The sequence below is a fragment of the Falco biarmicus genome, chromosome 19, assembly GCF_023638135.1.
Source record: "Falco biarmicus isolate bFalBia1 chromosome 19, bFalBia1.pri, whole genome shotgun sequence".
In the NCBI taxonomy this organism is placed as follows: domain Eukaryota; kingdom Metazoa; phylum Chordata; class Aves; order Falconiformes; family Falconidae; genus Falco; species Falco biarmicus.
The window spans coordinates 5603102-5618876 of NC_079306.1; the positions used below are offsets into that span (position 1 = coordinate 5603102).

Genomic DNA, 15775 nt, shown 5'->3' on the forward strand with positions numbered 1-15775 from the left:
CATCTTGGGTGCGGCCAGGGCCCGCTGGGAGGGTTGGGCGCAGGCGCCATCTTGGGTGTGGCGAAACTCGCCCCTTGGGGCCGAGGGCTCGTTCCGCCGCTGGTCCCCGCGCTGTCCCCGCAAGACAGGGGGCCGCATGGGCCCCTCGAGGGCGCGGGCGGGCGGGCAGGGGCGGGCGAGGCTGTTCACGCAGGGGCCGCCGCCCTGGCCGCAGCTCCCTCCCCAAGATGGCGGCAACCCGCTTCCGGCACTGCGCGCGTCACGTGAGTGCCCTCCCGGGGCCGGCCAGCGCCGGCGGGCGTGGCCGGGGGTGGGGCGTAGCGGCTCTGGTCTCGCCTTGGGGCGTGGCCTGGCCTGGCGCGGTCCAATGGGCGGTCCCGGGGGCGGGGCCTGGGCCAAGGTAACAGGTTGCGGTGGCAGCGGTGAGCGGCGGCGCCGGCGGCGGGCGGTGAGTGGCGGCTGTGGCGGGGTCCCCTATGGCAGCGCCTATAGGGGCGGCTGTGGCGGGGTCCCCTATGGCAGCGCCTATAGGGGCCGGCACATAGGGGTGGCTGTCCAGGGAGGGTGCCCTGCCCTATGGCAGCGCCTTTAGGGAAAGGGTCTGTCGGTGTTGCCCTTCCTGGGCTGTGCCCTGCCCTGTGGCAGAGCCTATAGGGGCTAGTGCCATAGGGGCTGTTATCTCTTCTGTGTGCCCTGCCCCATGGCAAAGCCCATAGGTGCTGGGACTGTAGGTGTTGTCTTTCCTGGGCTGTGCCCTGCCCTACGGCAGTGCCTATAGGAATTGGGGCTGTAGGGTCTCTGCTTCCTAGGCTATGCTCTACCCTATGGCAGAACCTATAGGGGCTGGGCCTGTAGGGGCTTTTCTCTGGGGGGGAACCTTGCCCTATAGAAGATGCTGTGGGGTCCCTTGTCCTTGGCATGTGCTCTGCCCTATAGCAGTCTCCGCAGGGGTTCTTGCCCCAGGGTGTGACCTGCCCTATAGCAGATCCTATAGGGAGCCCTCAGGCTGCTCCCCCAGTGAAGGACCTGGATTGTCCCTGTCGTGCCAGCTCTCCTCCATCAGGGATCTGCTGTCCCCTATGGCCCCTATAGAAGTGCCTTTACCTGTCTGCTGTGGGCACTGCCCCTTCCATAAGGGCTCGGCTTTTCCCTATGGAAGTTGTGTCTGCAGGTGCCCTGTCCTTTGAGGACAGCTCCCATACAGGGACCCTATAGCATCCCTCCATAGGGCCCGCTATAGGGGTGCTGGGCAATGCTGCCTGGATAGCATGGAGGCGCCAGCCGGGAGGGCAAGTGGCAGCCCGGGCCAGGGGAGCAGCCCTGGGGCCACCGGGAATGTCACTGTGGGGCGGGAGACCCTCAGGCTTCACCGGGCACCCGGGGCTTCGTTTTTAGCAGCCTCTTTAAATAAGAAAGAAAAATGTGGGGCTTGGGTGTCGCCCCCGCTGCCACCCGACTTATGACCGACGTGCACCTCAAGGTCCCCACTGTGCTGGTCCCGTCCTCTGCCTGCCATGGTCCAGGGGCGCTGGCGGCGGGCTGGGGGCTGCCTGGCCTCTCCCACCACCCCAACCAGTCCAGCTGGTTTGGAGCCCTGGCCGTGCGTCTCTGTCCGGCGGGGATGAGGTTTGCGGCGGAGCCCCCCGCTGCGTGCGGCCGCGGCAGCATTTCCTCCTCGGCGTCTTCTTTTTTGGGGTGGGGGCTGCAGTGTTGCCTCCAGGCGCTGCCCGGGGATGGAGAGTTGGGGGGATGCCGAGCCGGTCCTGGCCATGGCAGCAGGACGGTGGCAGGGGGACACACGGGGGTCCCTACTTTGGGGTGGAGCTGGAGCCCCCAAACCCTGCAGCACCGGGGAGCCGCTGCCTCGTGCAGAGCCACGTTATGTCCCCGCGGCTCTTCCCTGCTCCGTGCCGGTGTCCCCCGGGGAAATATTTATCCCCGTGAGTGTGGGGATCAAAATAATTCCGGTTTTGAAGGCACGACTTGCTTGGAAACCAGTAAACTGATCTGATGGGTGCCATGGTAAACACGTCACAGTGCGGCCAGTGCCGCGCCGGTGGTCCTGGGGCGCTGCGGAGGAGGTGGCCCTCGGCACGGCGATGGTTGTGGCTCTGACCCTGCGGTGTTGGGGTCCCGCAGGAGGGGACGGGGCTTTCGGTTCCCGAAACCTGGCCTTGGGAGCGGGCAGGGAACGGGATTTTCAGCATCGGGTTGATGATTAACCCGAGGGCGGATGGGAAGGAATTTGGTTCTTATCAGCTCCCGTGGGAGCCCCAGGGGCCACCGTTACCCCCCCGCCGTGGTGTCCCCTGGCAGCCGCTGCGCCCTGCTGCCGTCGCCCTGCTGCCGTCACCCTGCTGCCGTCGTGGCACCCTGGCGAGCCCGTCCCTGTTGCGTGACACAGGTGCCCTGGTTTCGGTTCCTCTGACCCGCCTGGCGGCTCGTGTGCTCGGCTGAGGACTTATCGAGGTTTCAGGCTCCGGAGTTTGCAGGAGAGCAGGAATAGCCGGTCCCTGGCGGTGTCGGCGCGGGCTGGCCCGGTGACGGGCAGGGCACAGGCACGGCGTGTGCTGCCCGCGCCCGAAACCATCCCCGGACTTTGGCCCCGAGCAACCGCGTGCGAACGCACCCGAGCGAGCGGCGCGGCCGATGGGGTGGAGGGGAACCCTTGGTGGGAACAGCCTGAACCTTGCTGGGAGCCAAAAAACAGGTGACTGGGGAGAAACACGGGCTTTGTGCGTCCCTGCTGGCCCTTTCCCTGCCATGTCGGTCTGGGTCGAGGTGCCGTGGGATAATCCAGCGGGGTTTGCTCCCCACACTCGGGGGCTGCAGCCACCGCACGAGCTGCCCGGTTCGGAGCAAGGTGGCTCGGAGATGGGTGCTGGTGGCAATGGGAACGGTGCCGGCTCCTCGGCGTGTGGTCGAGTTACCTGGCTGACCTTGATGGAGGAGGAACAGCCTGAGCCGGCTGCCGTTGCCTTCCCTACCTGGCTGGTTTTGGCGCTGGCAGGGAGCGCAGAGCCCCGCTCAGTGTAGGAGCCTTTTCCAGCACCGCCTGCGAATTGCAAAACAACTTTCTGGGTTAACGTCGTCGGCACAAAGGGCTTATTGTGCCGCTGAGCCGGGCGAGCGGAGCTGGCTGCTCGCCACCCCGGCACTGCCGGCCGGCAGCGTGATGCTGGAGCTGCGTGACTGTGGTGAGGGTCCTGTCCTGCCCCATCGCTGCCCGCCCCTGCCCGGCTGCAGGACCCCCTGCCCGGTGCCACCGCCACCAGCCCGACCCGGGGCAGGGTTGGGGTGTTGGAGCAGGTGACAATAACCCGCCTGGTTTATCCCCAACTCTGCGACCCCCCCTCTGGCTTCCAGGCTCCTTCCCTGTGGTTTCCAGTGAAATCCCCTCCCGGGGCTGTTTCCACAGAGGAATGTGATCTGGCTCCAGCCCTTTATCTGCGAGCTGGAGCCGGGCCAGGAGGAGGGAGGCATTCCTGGCAGATTACCGGCCTGGCTCACCTGCTCCCGCTGCTGCCAGAGCCCCCCAACGCCGGGAGCGAAGCCAGGCACCTGGGGCCGGTGCAGACCCTCAGCCAGGCAGACCCCTGCGGTCACCGGCCACCTGCCTCCCGCCTGTGCCAGGGCAGGGCAGGGGGGCAGAGCCACGTCCTTGGCCAGCGGCAGTGCTGGCACAGCCGGCGCTTTGCTTGCCGAGCCCCAGTGCCGCGCGAGGATGCCGTGCCACCCCTCGCCGCCCATCCAAAGGTCTTCCCAAGGCGGGTGCTGTGCTCAGGCCTCATGGTGCCCAGCCCGGGGGCTCCGGGGGCTGAGCCTCCTCCTCACCAGCCGCACTTTGGACACTGGCAGCTGCGGGAAACCCCAAGTCTCATTCCTGCAGCCAGTTCCCTCTCCACAGTTCCCCGCGGGAGGTTGGTGGCTGTCCTGCTCCCCCCAGACCCCCCCATCCCGATGGCTCGGAGGACCGGTGGGATTCACTGCAGGGGCTCTGGCTGCGGGCGCTGGGCTCAGGGTGTTGTCGCATAGGCTGGTGTTTGTTGCTGATCTCGTTAGCTGGACACCATGCAGGGATAACGAGCTCATGGGGGGGCTCTTCTCCCATCCCTTCTGCTGGCTCCTGGGTTCCGTCGCCTCTGGAATAAGCAGCCGGTGCTTTGCAGGCTGCTGCCCTGGCTGCTGGGGCCGGGGGGCTGCAGGAGACCCCAAGGGCTCGTGGTGACTCCAGCAAAATGGAGGAGGCGCAGGAGCTGCCCCTGCCGAGTTTGGCCAGGGGATGGGAGCAGACGGTGGTGGCAGGGAGCTGGCACGGCCGGGGGAAGCGAACGGCTCGTCCGTCCTGGCACTGCCCAGCGGGGTCGGCACAGCACCTGCTGCCGCCTCCGGCCCACGCGGCTCCTCCGGCCCCGCCACCGCCGGCACCTTCTGTCTCCCCGCAGAACACCAGGTCCCACGCAGCGGGGCTCCGGCCCCAGCTGCTCCGCACAGCGGGTGCGGGAGGGGAGGTGGGCTCGGCGTTGGCGCGAGGCTGTGGCAGCATCCAGCTGAGCTCAGCACCCCGCGGTCCATCCCTGCCTCCGCTCTGGGCTGCGGCGGCTCTGGGGGCAAAGACCTAAGCTGAAAGCGTGGGGGTCTGGGTTGGCAATTTTGTTTTTCTCCATGCACGGTATGTGTTTAAGCACCCCCCCCACCCAGTTTGGGGTCCCCTTGCATCCTGGGGTGCCCCTGGGACACTCACCAGGGGTGCGGGTGCAAGCTGAGCGCTCGGCACCTCGCATCGCTCCTGGCATCCCGCTTAATCCGGGGAAAGGAGCCGCTGTGGGTGCTCGGAGTCGGGGTGAGCACGGTGCCGTGGGGGTGAGCACGGTGCCGTGGGGCGAGGCGGCTGATCTGGGGCTTTTCCATCACTTAACCCCCCCCCCCCCCAGATGCCGTAGGTGAGCTCCTCCCCCCCCCCCCCCGCGTCCTCCGGTCTCCCGCCAGCCGGTATCACCGTGGGTGCCGCCGGGGCCGAGGGGGAGGGTCACATCACGCTGTTCCCAATATGTCACTGCTCATCTCTGTCCCTCCCCACGGGACGCGGGCGGCTGCCCCGGCCGCGCTGGGGGTGATGCTGAGGGGCGCCCGAGCTCCGGCTGCAGCGAGGCTGCGGCGTTCCGCAGGCGCCTGGCAGGCAGCGGGAGCAGCGCCCGGCTGCGGAGCCCGGCTGGGATCTCTGCGATCTCCGGATCTCTGGGATCGCCGCCTCCCCTCCGCATACCCGGGGTCTGGCTGCCAGGGGCCAGCGGCACAACGCGCGGTGAGGGTCCGGCTGCCGATGCCGGGTGTGGAGTGGGGGGCGGGGGTCGCTCTCCCTGCCCTCCCCAGCATCCCCCCGGGAGCAGCCGGGTGATGCCGGTGCGGGCACAGCGAGCCTTGTCCCCATCCTTCCTGGGGACGCTGCAGCGCTGGCACCGGCTGTCCTCTGGCACCCATCCTCGTGGGGTGGGCAGGTGCCGCCAGACCCTCGCCGAGCGCTGCCTCTGGTCTGCGGGTGACTCTGTGCCCTCCCCCCCTCCCCAGGACCGCGTGCTGAGCCCTGGGATGGAGTGGCCGGCGAGTGCGGCGATGGAAGAGAAGCAGAGCCCCGTGGACTACGGTGTCCAGATCCGCTTCATCAATGACCTGCAGGAGCCCCGGAGACCCCCCAAGACACGCAGCAAGCCCGGCTCCTACGGGGTGGCCGTGCGGGTGCAGGGCATCGCGGGGCAGCCCTTCGTGGTCCTCAACAGCGGTGAGAAGGGCGGCGACTCCTTCGGGGTGCAGATCAAGAGCCAGGGCTCCTACCCCAACCCCCCCACCGGCCCCTGGCTCTCCGGCTCCCTCAGCTCTGACTCAGACCTGCCGGAGAACCCCTACGCTGGGCGGCCGCCCCAGCGCGGCTCGTCCTGCAGCACGTCGGATGAGGAGGCGAGCAGCGCCTCGACGGCCCCCAAGGCTCCGCCGGGCAAGCGGCTGCTCCGGGAGGAGCTGCGGAGGTCGCAGTCCCACGGGGATCTGCTCAGTGCCACCATGGACCAGCCCTTTGCCACTGATGCTCCATGGGCCGGTGGCAGCCGGCAGCCCCGGGCCCTGGCCGGCAGCAGAAGCAGCAGCATGATGAACATCGCGCCAGAGCGGAGCAAGGCCGCTGGCTCCAGGGCCGTGGGCAAGGACGCCTCCTCGGACACGGAGGCTGCAGCAGCCGCCGGCGGCAGCGACGTAGACACCAAACCCCTCTCCTCGGTGGATTCCCTCATCAGCAAATTTGACGGGAAGGTGCAGCCGCGAGGGCGGGCGGCCAGGAGGGGCCGGATCCCCTCGGAGGAGAGGAAACGCTCGCAGAGCCTGGACGGCCGCATCTCCCACCGCGATGTGCCGGATGCTGGGGAGCTGAGTGGTGCCCAGCGCCAGGCTGGCAGCCTTCGCCCCCAGCCCCCAGTGCCCACCAGCAGCCTGGGCCGCCTGAGCAGAGCCGGGGGGATGGAGGACAGGGGGGCGAGGAGCCCACGGCCAAGCCGGGGCGTGGAGGAGCCCATGGCCGAGCGGCTGCAGAGCAAAGCCCGTGCGGAGCTACAGGTACCAGGGGGCCGCATCCTGCTGGGATCACAGGGGTCACAAGCCCCTTAGAGTGGGGCACCCACACGGGCACAAAGGCGAGCATCGGTGTTCACCGGAGCAGCAGGACCCAGGGGGTGGGGGGGTGGGACTCATGTCCTTGCTGGAGCTGAGCTTTTTTATCCCTCACGGCAGCTCAAATCCACCCCGGACCTGCTGCGGGACCAGCGGGAGGTCACCCAGCCTGGCAGCAGCGAGCACCCCAAGGAGGTCATCTACAGCATCCTGAAGGAGGGGTGAGCCCCCCAAAGCCCCCCCCCCCGAGCATTCCCATCACTCCCTGCCCCTTTTCCAAAGCCCTGGTAGCTGTGGCCAGGGGGCTGTAGGGTGGTTGGGGAGCGGGATGCCCCCGTAGCCAGCAGGCGCTCAGGATTTTGGGGGAGTGAGCAGCAAAGCCCCCCGGCTCGGCTGCGCGCCCCCATCCCTGAGTGCTTCCCTCTGCTCTGACACCCACAGGAGCAGCGAGAGCGAAATCTCCCTGAAGAGGAAAACTGCCCGGCTGCTGGAGAGGATGCAGGAGCTGGCGGTGAGTTAAAGCTATCCCGGTGCCACTCCCTGCTTGCGGGGTGGGGGGAGACACCGGTCCCCAAACGCCCCCGGCAGCTCCTGCCCTCCCAGTACCGTGTCCCAGTGTGCCAAGGGCAGGACCCCAGCGGTGTGCAGCTGGCAGGCAGTGGCTGGGGACCCGGCTGAGGCCCTGGGGGGTTGCAGCACCCCGAACCCATGGGTGAGCCTGGGGGGTCTCTCCAGGCACCCACCAAGGACGCGGCGTGTTCCCAGCCCCAGCACCGTGAGCTGGCCAAGAAGGTGGAGGAGCTGCAGGAGAAGCTGGACGAGGAGACCAAGGTGAAGCCGAGCGGGAGGCTGGGGGACACGGGGTGGCAATGTGCATCCCCGCGGGGGGGGGAAGCGCAGTGGGTCCCTGCTCTGAGCCCCCTTCCCTTGGGCTCAGGTGCCCAGGTGAGACCAAACCTTCTCCTGGCTGCTTTGCAGCCCGGTGGGGTGCCTCAGGGATGGGGGGCTGCAGCATCCTTCCTGTCCCCACCAGAGCTGGGGGATGCTGGGCGGGGGGACCGGGAGCATCGCTGCAGTCGCTGGCTGATCTGCCCCCAGGAGGGGACATAACTGATGTGCCCCCCACCCCGGTGTCCCCTCTCCCACAGCTGCGCCAGAAGCTGGAGCTGCCCAGGGAGCCGGCGAGGAGCAGCTCTGCTCGGGCGCTGGAGGCCCGGCTGCGGGAGGCCGAAGGGGAGAGCCAGCGCCTGCGTGAGGCCCTGGACAAGAAAACCCAGGAGCTGCAGAGAAGTTTGCAAGAGTAAGAGCCACCAGCGGAGTCTGCAGCCACGCTGCCGAGCGCGCCAGGACTGGGGCCGTTTGTCTGTGCCGCATGTGGGGATGCAGATGGATGGGTGGGGGGAGGGTGGCCGAGGCGTTTGGGGATGCAGAGAGGGCTGGGGGAGAGCAGGGTGAGTGGCTGCCACCCCCGCTGTCCCCATCCCCTTTGCTGTGCCGGGATGAGCCGCTCGCCAGTGTGGATGCTCGTAGGTGGGTGCTGCAGCCCCAGCCCTTCGGGGCGCAGGTGTGGCTGGGGTCTTGGGGGGAGGGCTGGTCCCTGCCCGGCTGCCAGGGGCCCTGTGCTGCCCCCCAGGCTGAGCGAGCTGAAATCGGCCAAGGAGCAGGCGGAGACCCGGCTGGGCGACTGCGGGGAGCAGCTGTTGGTGCTGCACCAAGAGCTCAACCACCTGCGCCAGGGCTCCGGCACGTCCCCGGACGGCGATGCCCTGTACAAGGTACGGCGCTGGTTGCGCCAGGGCTGAGCATTCCCTCCGTGCCGCTCGGCTGCCACCGAGCCCGGCTATCCCGCTCGCCCAGGAGTTGCTGGAGACCAGGGAGGAGCTGGAGGAGGCCCTGAGCTCCAAGCAGCGGCAGGAGGAGCAGCTGCGGCTGCGGGAGCGGGAGCTGACGGCGCTGAAGGGAGCCCTCAAGGAGGAGGTGGCCAGCCACGACAAGGAGCTCGACCGCGTCCGGCAGCAGTACCAAAGCGACATGGACCAGCTGCGGCGCAGCATGGAGGACATCTCACAGGTCCGGCCATGAGGAGGGCTGCTGGGGCGAGCCGGGGGACGGCACTTGCTGGCTGTGGCGGGGGAGGGTCTCGTCTTGGAGTTGGTGTCCTTGAATTCCCCCTTAAATAGTCCTGAGTTGGAAATGGGGTTTGTGTCCTGCCCCAAACTGACCCCACTGGGGCACCCAGCTCTCACTCCATCAACGGACCCTCCAGGGTGGAGGTGCTGGGGGTGGGTGGAGCCAACGTGCGGAGATGTGGGGGCTCCCCAGGTCCCTGCAGGGGTTCCTGGGCTGGTTCGGGGGCAGCATTAACCGGGACAGGACCTCAGCACCGTTGGAGCATCCCGTGAGGATGCCACTCTGTGGGTGAGCGCTCAACGCTTCCATCCAGGATCAGGCCAGCCTGGAGTCAGAGAGGCAGAAGATCAATGCTGTGGTGAGGAACCTGCAGCGGGAGCTGGAGGAGAGCACAGAGGAGACGGGACACTGGCGGGACATGTTCCAGAAGAACAAGGACGAGCTCCGCAACACCAAGCAGGAGTAAGTGCCAGGGCTGTGCCTGAGCCAGAGCCACGAGCAGCTTTCAGGGAGGCCCAGCCGCTCGCAACCATCCAGCATCTTTACTTCAAACCCCATTAAAACGTGTCGGGAGCTGGGATGGGGCTGGTTCTCCTCCTCCTACCCTGGGCACGTGGGGAAGAAGGCGATGGCCGAGCCGGGTGCCGCTCTCCCAGGCACATTGGGACCTGGGAACGGGGCTGTAGGACACGAAGACACGGGGATGGCTTTGGGTGGCCTCATCCTGCCTCTCTCCAGGCTGCTGCAGGTGAAGCTGGAGCGGGAGGAGTTTGAGGAGGAGCTGCGGGAGCTGCGGGAACGCTTCGCAGCTGCCCGGGAGGAGGCGGACCAGGCGCGGAGCAGCGCGGTGGACCCCAGCGAGCTGGAGGCGCTGAGGAAGGTGGGTGAGGAGGGAGCAGGCACACGCAGCACCAGGGACCGTGTCCAGCGCTGAGGGTCGCTGACCCCCTGTCTCCTCCATCCCAGGAGCTGCGGCAGGCACGGGAGACGCAGCGGGAGCTGGTGGCGGAGAAGCAGAGCCAGGAGGAGCAGCTGCGGCAGCGGGAGCGGGAGCTGGCGGCGCTGAGGGGCACCATGCAGGAGGAGGCGTCCAGCCGCGATGGGGAGCTGGAGCGGTACCGCAGGGACCTGCAGCAGCTCCAGCAGGAGCGGGACGAGGCCACCAAGGTGAGCACCAGGCAAAGGGGTTTGCCCCTGCCCAGCCACGAGCTGATTCCCCACTGTGGGTGCCCTCACGCCTTCCCGTGAGCCCCAGGTTTTGCAGCTGTGGGGGCGATGAGGCAAATCCACAGCCCTGGATCCACCACCCTGGGCTCCTCCCGATGGATGCAAGCCCCAGCTGGCCTCCAAGCCCGCCTGGCTCAGCAGCTGACCCCGGGTCCACCCCGTGCCATGGCTGCATTGTAGGCAAAGGCATCCCTGGAGAGCACGCGGGAAGCATCGGAGCAGGCGAGGAAGACTGTGGAGTCCAGCCTGCAGGAGGTACAGGAGCAGAATGACGACCTGAGGAGGAAGATCCTTGGGATGGAGATGCAGCTGAAGGAGTACGAGCGCCTGGGCGAGAACTGGGAGGGCTCCCAGGCACGGCTCAAGGAGAAGGTCACCAAACTGGAGGTACTGGGGCTGTAGCCATTCCTGAGCTGCCCTGAGCTGTTCTCCTGCCACGGGAAGGAGTCCGAATTCCTCCCTGCTTGCAGGCAGAGCGCAGGCAGATGGAGGAGTCGCTGGGCGAAGCCATGGAGCGGGAGCAGGAGCTGCTGATGGCCAAGCGGTCGCTGGAGACCCGCTTGGAGGAGGCACAGCGGAGCCTGGCCCGGCTGACGCAGGAGCACCAGGAGCTGAGCGTGTCCTACCAGGACGAGCAGCGGCAGAAGGAGCAGCTCAAGCGCGCAAAGAGCGAGCTGGAGGAGCAGAAGCGCCTGCTCGACCGCACCACGGAGAAGCTGAACAAAGAGGTTGGCCACATGGGTGGCTCCAGGGCCACTTGCACCCCCAGGTCCCCTGTCCCATGGGGTATCGTGTGCCGTGACACCTGGTCTCTGTGCCACAGGTTGGGGATCTCTGAGACGCCCTCACTGGGTTGGGGCGGGGGGATTCAGGACTCTGGGCATGGATCTGGTTTCCCTGCAGAGCCGGTTGGGACTGATCCTTCCCCGATGGCCGGGGAGACTCTGCAAAACCACGTTGTCCCCAGGGATCAGCATCCCCAGGTGTCCCAGGGCCAGGTCATCCCCTGCCCTTCTCCAGGCAGTTCCTCAGGAGCTTGGTGCCTGCTCAGAGCCTGGAGTCATCCAGGCTGCTCTGGCAGGGCTTGCACCCCTCTCCACGATGCTCCTGAGCCCACAGGGCCGAATTGTCCCTGCCGGCTCCGTGCCCACGGGTATCTTCTCCCACCTCGAGCATGTCAGCTCGGGACAGGGTGCAGAGGCTGGTCCCCAGCTCCTGAGCTGTCCCCACTCTGCCGCAGCTGGAGCAGATGACAGAGGAGTCACACAGCTCGCTGACCATGCTGAAGTCGCAGCTGGAGGAGTTCAAGGAGAAGTCGCGGAAGGAGATCACGGACTCCCAAAAACAAGCCAAGGATCGGGGCGCCGAGGTGGAGAAGATGCAGTTCAGCATGGGACGGCTGCAGGACGAGGTGCGGTGAGGGCTGGCGGGCTGTGGGTGCCCACGCTGTCCTCTCCGACCCTCCATGGGGAGCCCGGGGACACGTCCCGCATGGAGACACTGTTGCCCTCCGTGCCACAGGTCACTCGGCTGAAGCAAGCGCTGCAGGACAGCCAGGCGGAGCGGGAGAGCGTGTTGCTGGATAAGGAGGTGCTGCTCCAGCGCCTGCACAACCTCGAGCAGGAGATGGAGACCAAGAAGCGCTCCCAGGACGATCGCTCGCGGCACGTCAAGGCGCTGGAGGTGGGGAGCGCGGGCACCCCAAAACCGCTCACCCCATCCCTGCAGTGCTGTGTGCTAACAGCAAGGGGCAGAGCTCGCCCAGCCATGGGGAGTTACGCAGCCTGGCAGCGCTGCGGGGGGCGTGCTGCTCCTAATATTAATATTTATTAATTGCCAGCGCAGCCGGCTTTGTTTCAGTTCCGTCCCGGCATTGCCCCGCGGCTTGGCTTGCTGCTTGCCCTCGCTTTGCGGGTTGCTCTCCCCCAGCGGGGTGGTGGGTGCACGGGGGGCTGCACAGCATCAAGCTGCCGGGTCTCATATCCGAGCATCTCCCTTCTCCCGCCTGCCGGAGCCTCCCGGGCTGCTTGGGTTGGGTTTTGCAGGGCTGGGAGCGTTGTGGGGGCAAAGCCCCTTCCCCCAGCACCCGGCTCGCTGGCCTGAGCCCCTCCTGCTGCCTGTCCCCCTGCCCATGCTGACCCTTCCCGTCCCCTTGCAGGAGAAGTCCAAGCGCCTGGAGGTGGAGCTGGACGAGGAGAGAACCACAGTGGAGCTGCTGACGGAGAGGGTCAACCGGAGCAGAGACCAGGTAGGGCAGACGGTGCCAAACCTGGCTGGTGCCGTGGCAGAGCCACCCCTGGCTCCGGCAAAATAGTGCTGGATAACTCAGGTCCTCGGGTACAACTGGTCACTGGAGTTAAAACCCCATTAATTAGTTATTAGCAAGCAAGCTGGAGCCCTCTGTCACTCTAAACACAACCGAGATGACGGTGTCTGGAAAGCTGGTTCAGGCACAAACGGAAATTATACAAGCTTGGAGAAAGGAAAAAAAAAAAAAAAAGAAATCCCCTGAAATTACAGGGTGAGGTTTGTGTTTGTGCAGGAAGTTGGGGCGTAAATTACGCCGGTCTCGAGGCTCTCCCCTCCCTCTCAACCCACCTGCTTATTACCTTCAAAGCGGAGCCGGTGTTTGAGCTCTGCGGGCGGGCAGGAGGTGCCCGACAAGCCTCCCGGCATCTGGGGCAGCTCCTCTGCTTACAGCCTGTGTCCCTCCTGCCCCGCCGGGATCCAGCCTGGGGCTTGGAAAGGGGATTCCCACCCCTCAGGGGTGGTTTTCCTATTTTTCCATCTGGGAAAGCGGCGCATCCCAGGGGGAGACTTTTCCCATAAATGCTGGATGTGTCTGCGGAGCTGGGGTGTACACAAAACCGCAGCTGGGTTCGGCTCAGAGGGGGCCCCACTGGATTTTGGGGCTGCTCCAGTAAAGTTCAAGCAATTTTTTGTATAAACTCCGATTTCCTTTGCTTGAAAATAACGCACAAAGCTGTGTGTTTCGCCTCGGTCAACCTGAAGAAGGCCCCTGGGGTGGTTCTGGTTTTGCTCCATTGGTGGCTCAGACCCATTCTGTGCCCCGCGGTGCCAGGCAGAGCTGGGAGCACACCCGGATCCCTGAGTCCCAGTCCAACCAGTTTAAACCCTCCAGTGGAAAACTGCAGCCCTCATCTCTGGGCTGCTCGCCAGAATGGTGGTAACTGATTTAGGAAGGAGCCAAAATCCTCTTGTCGGGGGTTTTTGGTGTCACCGACACCGGCTGTGTGCCACGGGACAGCCACCGTGCAGCTGTTGGGTGCGTTGAGTCTTCCTGTGCTCTGCAGCGCCAGTGGCACGGGGAGAAATTGCGATGACCCTGGCCTCTCGCCAAGCAAATGCAGCGGCAAAGGATGTGGCAAAGCCAACCCGTGCCACGTCCTTGTCCCCAGATCGACCAGCTGCGGGCAGAGCTGCTGCAGGAACGCTCCAGCCGGCAGGACCTGGAGTGTGACAAAGCCTCGCTGGAGAGGCAGGTAAGGTTGAGCCGCGAGGGTCTGGGTCTAGCCCGTGGCCGTGGGGGTGGCCAGACCCCTTGTCCCATGAGAGATGCAGGGCAAAGCGTCTCAGCGGGGCCCCGCTCCTCTCCAGAGCATCCCTGGGAGAGGGACTGTGTTCCCGAGGAGCTTTTCCTGCTGTGAAGTTCCCCCTCCTCCTCCCTGCTCTGGATACGGCCCGTCCCATCCTCCCCATTCCCCATCACTGGCCAGAGCATCCCTGGAGCTGTCTGGCATCTCCCCAGGGTGGCTCTCCTGCTGGATCCTACCTTTCCTCACGGCTCCCCGCCAGCTTGCGTACCGATCCCTTCGTTAGCTAACCCCAAGCTGGCTCTTAACGAGACAGATCGGTGGGAACTAAGCTCCTCGAGCTGTTCTTGTTCCCGGTGTGGAATTCCCATTGCCAAGAAAAACACGGGGCTCCTACTGCTGATGCCGCGGGGCCTGGCCCAGCAGTGGCTGCCATCGTTACTGGTGCCGGCTGACGAAGCTGGGTGATGCCGCTGTGCGGGGCGGGGTTTTGTGGTGCTTTTGGGGTTGGTTTGTGGGTTTTTGGTCAACAAGGGTGTTTAAGAGCAGAAACAGGGGTGTCGAGCAGGGATGGGCATCGCGGAGCTGATGCTCTTGCAGACCAGTGGTCCCCAGTACATCGTTGTTCCCTCCACTCTCGCCTCGTGCCCCGGCTGGTGCCAGCGCGGCTAATTGCCGTTACATAACCTGGCTCGTTAGGTCTCCTCCTTAGGAAAGGGATTCTGGGCCCTGACTCACCGCCGGGATTTACATAAGCCAGGCTCTGCGCCTTTCCCACCGGGGCTGGGAGCCCCGCGGGGGTGACTGGGACGGCTTTGGGGTTTCTTCTTTCCCTGTAGAACAAGGAGCTGAAGAACCGCCTGGCCAGCTCGGAGGGGCTGCAGAAACCCAGCAGCAACGTCTCGCAGCTGGAGGCGCGGGTGGAGGAGCTGCAGGACAAGCTGCAGGCAGAGGAGAGGTACCGGGCACAGAGACCCCTGCCTCGGGGGTGCCTTGGCCCTCGCCGGGTGCCATCCCCCACCCCATGCCTCGCCGTAGGGAGAAGAGCGTCCTGCTGTCCTCCAACCGCAAGCTGGAGAGGAAGGTGAAGGAGCTGACCATCCAGATCGATGACGAGCGGCAGCACGTCAGCAACCAGAAGGACCAGGTAGGTGGCGGGTGGGAGCCCTCAGAGATGCCGACCGGCCTCGGGACCCCTGGGCGCCTGCCCCGCACCGGCCATCCCCATCCCATGGGAGCTGCGCCGTCTCCCCACAGCTGAGCCTGCGGGTGAAGGCCCTGAAGCGTCAAGTGGACGAGGCAGAGGAGGAGATTGAGCGGCTGGAGGGCGCCCGAAAGAAGGCGCAGCGAGAGCTGGAGGAGCAGCACGAGCTCAACGAGCAGCTGCAGAACCGCATCAAGGCGCTGGAGAAGGAGGCTTGGTAGGGGGCTCCAGGCTGGGGGGGGGGTGTCCCAGCCCCAGTGCCAGGCAAGGGCTGACCCCTCTTCTCCCTCCTCAGGCGCAAGGCCGCCCGTTCAGCCACTGATTCCTCCCTACAAGACGACCAGCTCAGCTCAGATGAGGAGTTCGACAGCGCCTATGGGCCCTCCTCCATCGCCTCGCTGCTCAACGAGGCCAGCCTCCAGACCAGCTCCTGCTGACGCCCGCCGCGCTGCCCCGGCCGCTCCAGCCCAGAGCAGAGCTGCGTCCCAGAGGCCGGGTGACAGGCTCACCGCAGCTGCTGCCACTCGATGCAAAAACTCTTCCAATAACACCACCGTGAAGGGAAGTGCCGCTCAAGAAGCGGTGGGATGGGGGGACGCCCCCATCCCTGACACTGTCTTGCCTCTTGGTCTTCATACGGGTCTCAGGGTGTGTTTGCACCGTGATGTTTTGCTGGGGGAAGCCGCCCACTGCGGCCGCCGCACCCCTCGGTGACCGGGTCCCGCCGGACACCATGGCCCTGGGGTCCAGGATGCGGCCCCAGGGATCAGGCTCCTGTGGGAGCAGCCGGAGCACGGGGCCGGAGGGGCTGGGGGCACCTGCGGCTCCGGCCACCCTGGCTTATTTTTATATGCAGCCGCCCTTCGTCCCCCCACTGCCCTTTCCCCTCTCCAGGTGATATTTTAAATAAAATCGAGCCTTTTAATGCCTGTGGCTCATCGGCCATCTGGGGCCCAAGGGGTGGCGCAGGCTCCGGCACGTCGGGCTGTGCGGCACCAGGCTC

General features: G+C 66.0%; 1 protein-coding gene across 3 annotated transcripts; it reads left to right on the top strand.

Moving 5' to 3' along the window:
• The first annotated feature begins 374 nt into the window (after positions 1-374).
• On the top strand, positions 375-15697 carry CGN (cingulin). Of its 3 annotated transcripts, none has more exons than XM_056322051.1 (21): positions 375-448; positions 5569-6603; positions 6778-6878; positions 7099-7168; positions 7393-7488; positions 7806-7957; positions 8291-8432; positions 8515-8727; positions 9101-9249; positions 9526-9667; positions 9754-9954; positions 10195-10401; positions 10485-10742; positions 11255-11425; positions 11536-11697; positions 12173-12262; positions 13434-13517; positions 14408-14526; positions 14607-14715; positions 14826-14989; positions 15068-15697. In XM_056322051.1, the coding sequence occupies exons 2-21, from the start codon at positions 5590-5592 to the stop codon at positions 15207-15209; spliced, it is 3786 nt and encodes a 1261-aa protein (XP_056178026.1). In that variant the 5' UTR covers positions 375-448; positions 5569-5589; the 3' UTR covers positions 15210-15697. The 3 variants fall into 3 exon arrangements, with proteins under 3 accessions (XP_056178026.1, XP_056178025.1, XP_056178024.1); XM_056322050.1 differs by lacking the exon at positions 375-448 and adding an exon at positions 2291-2710; XM_056322049.1 differs by lacking the exon at positions 375-448 and adding an exon at positions 5036-5305.
• Positions 15698-15775: the final 78 nt, after the last annotated feature.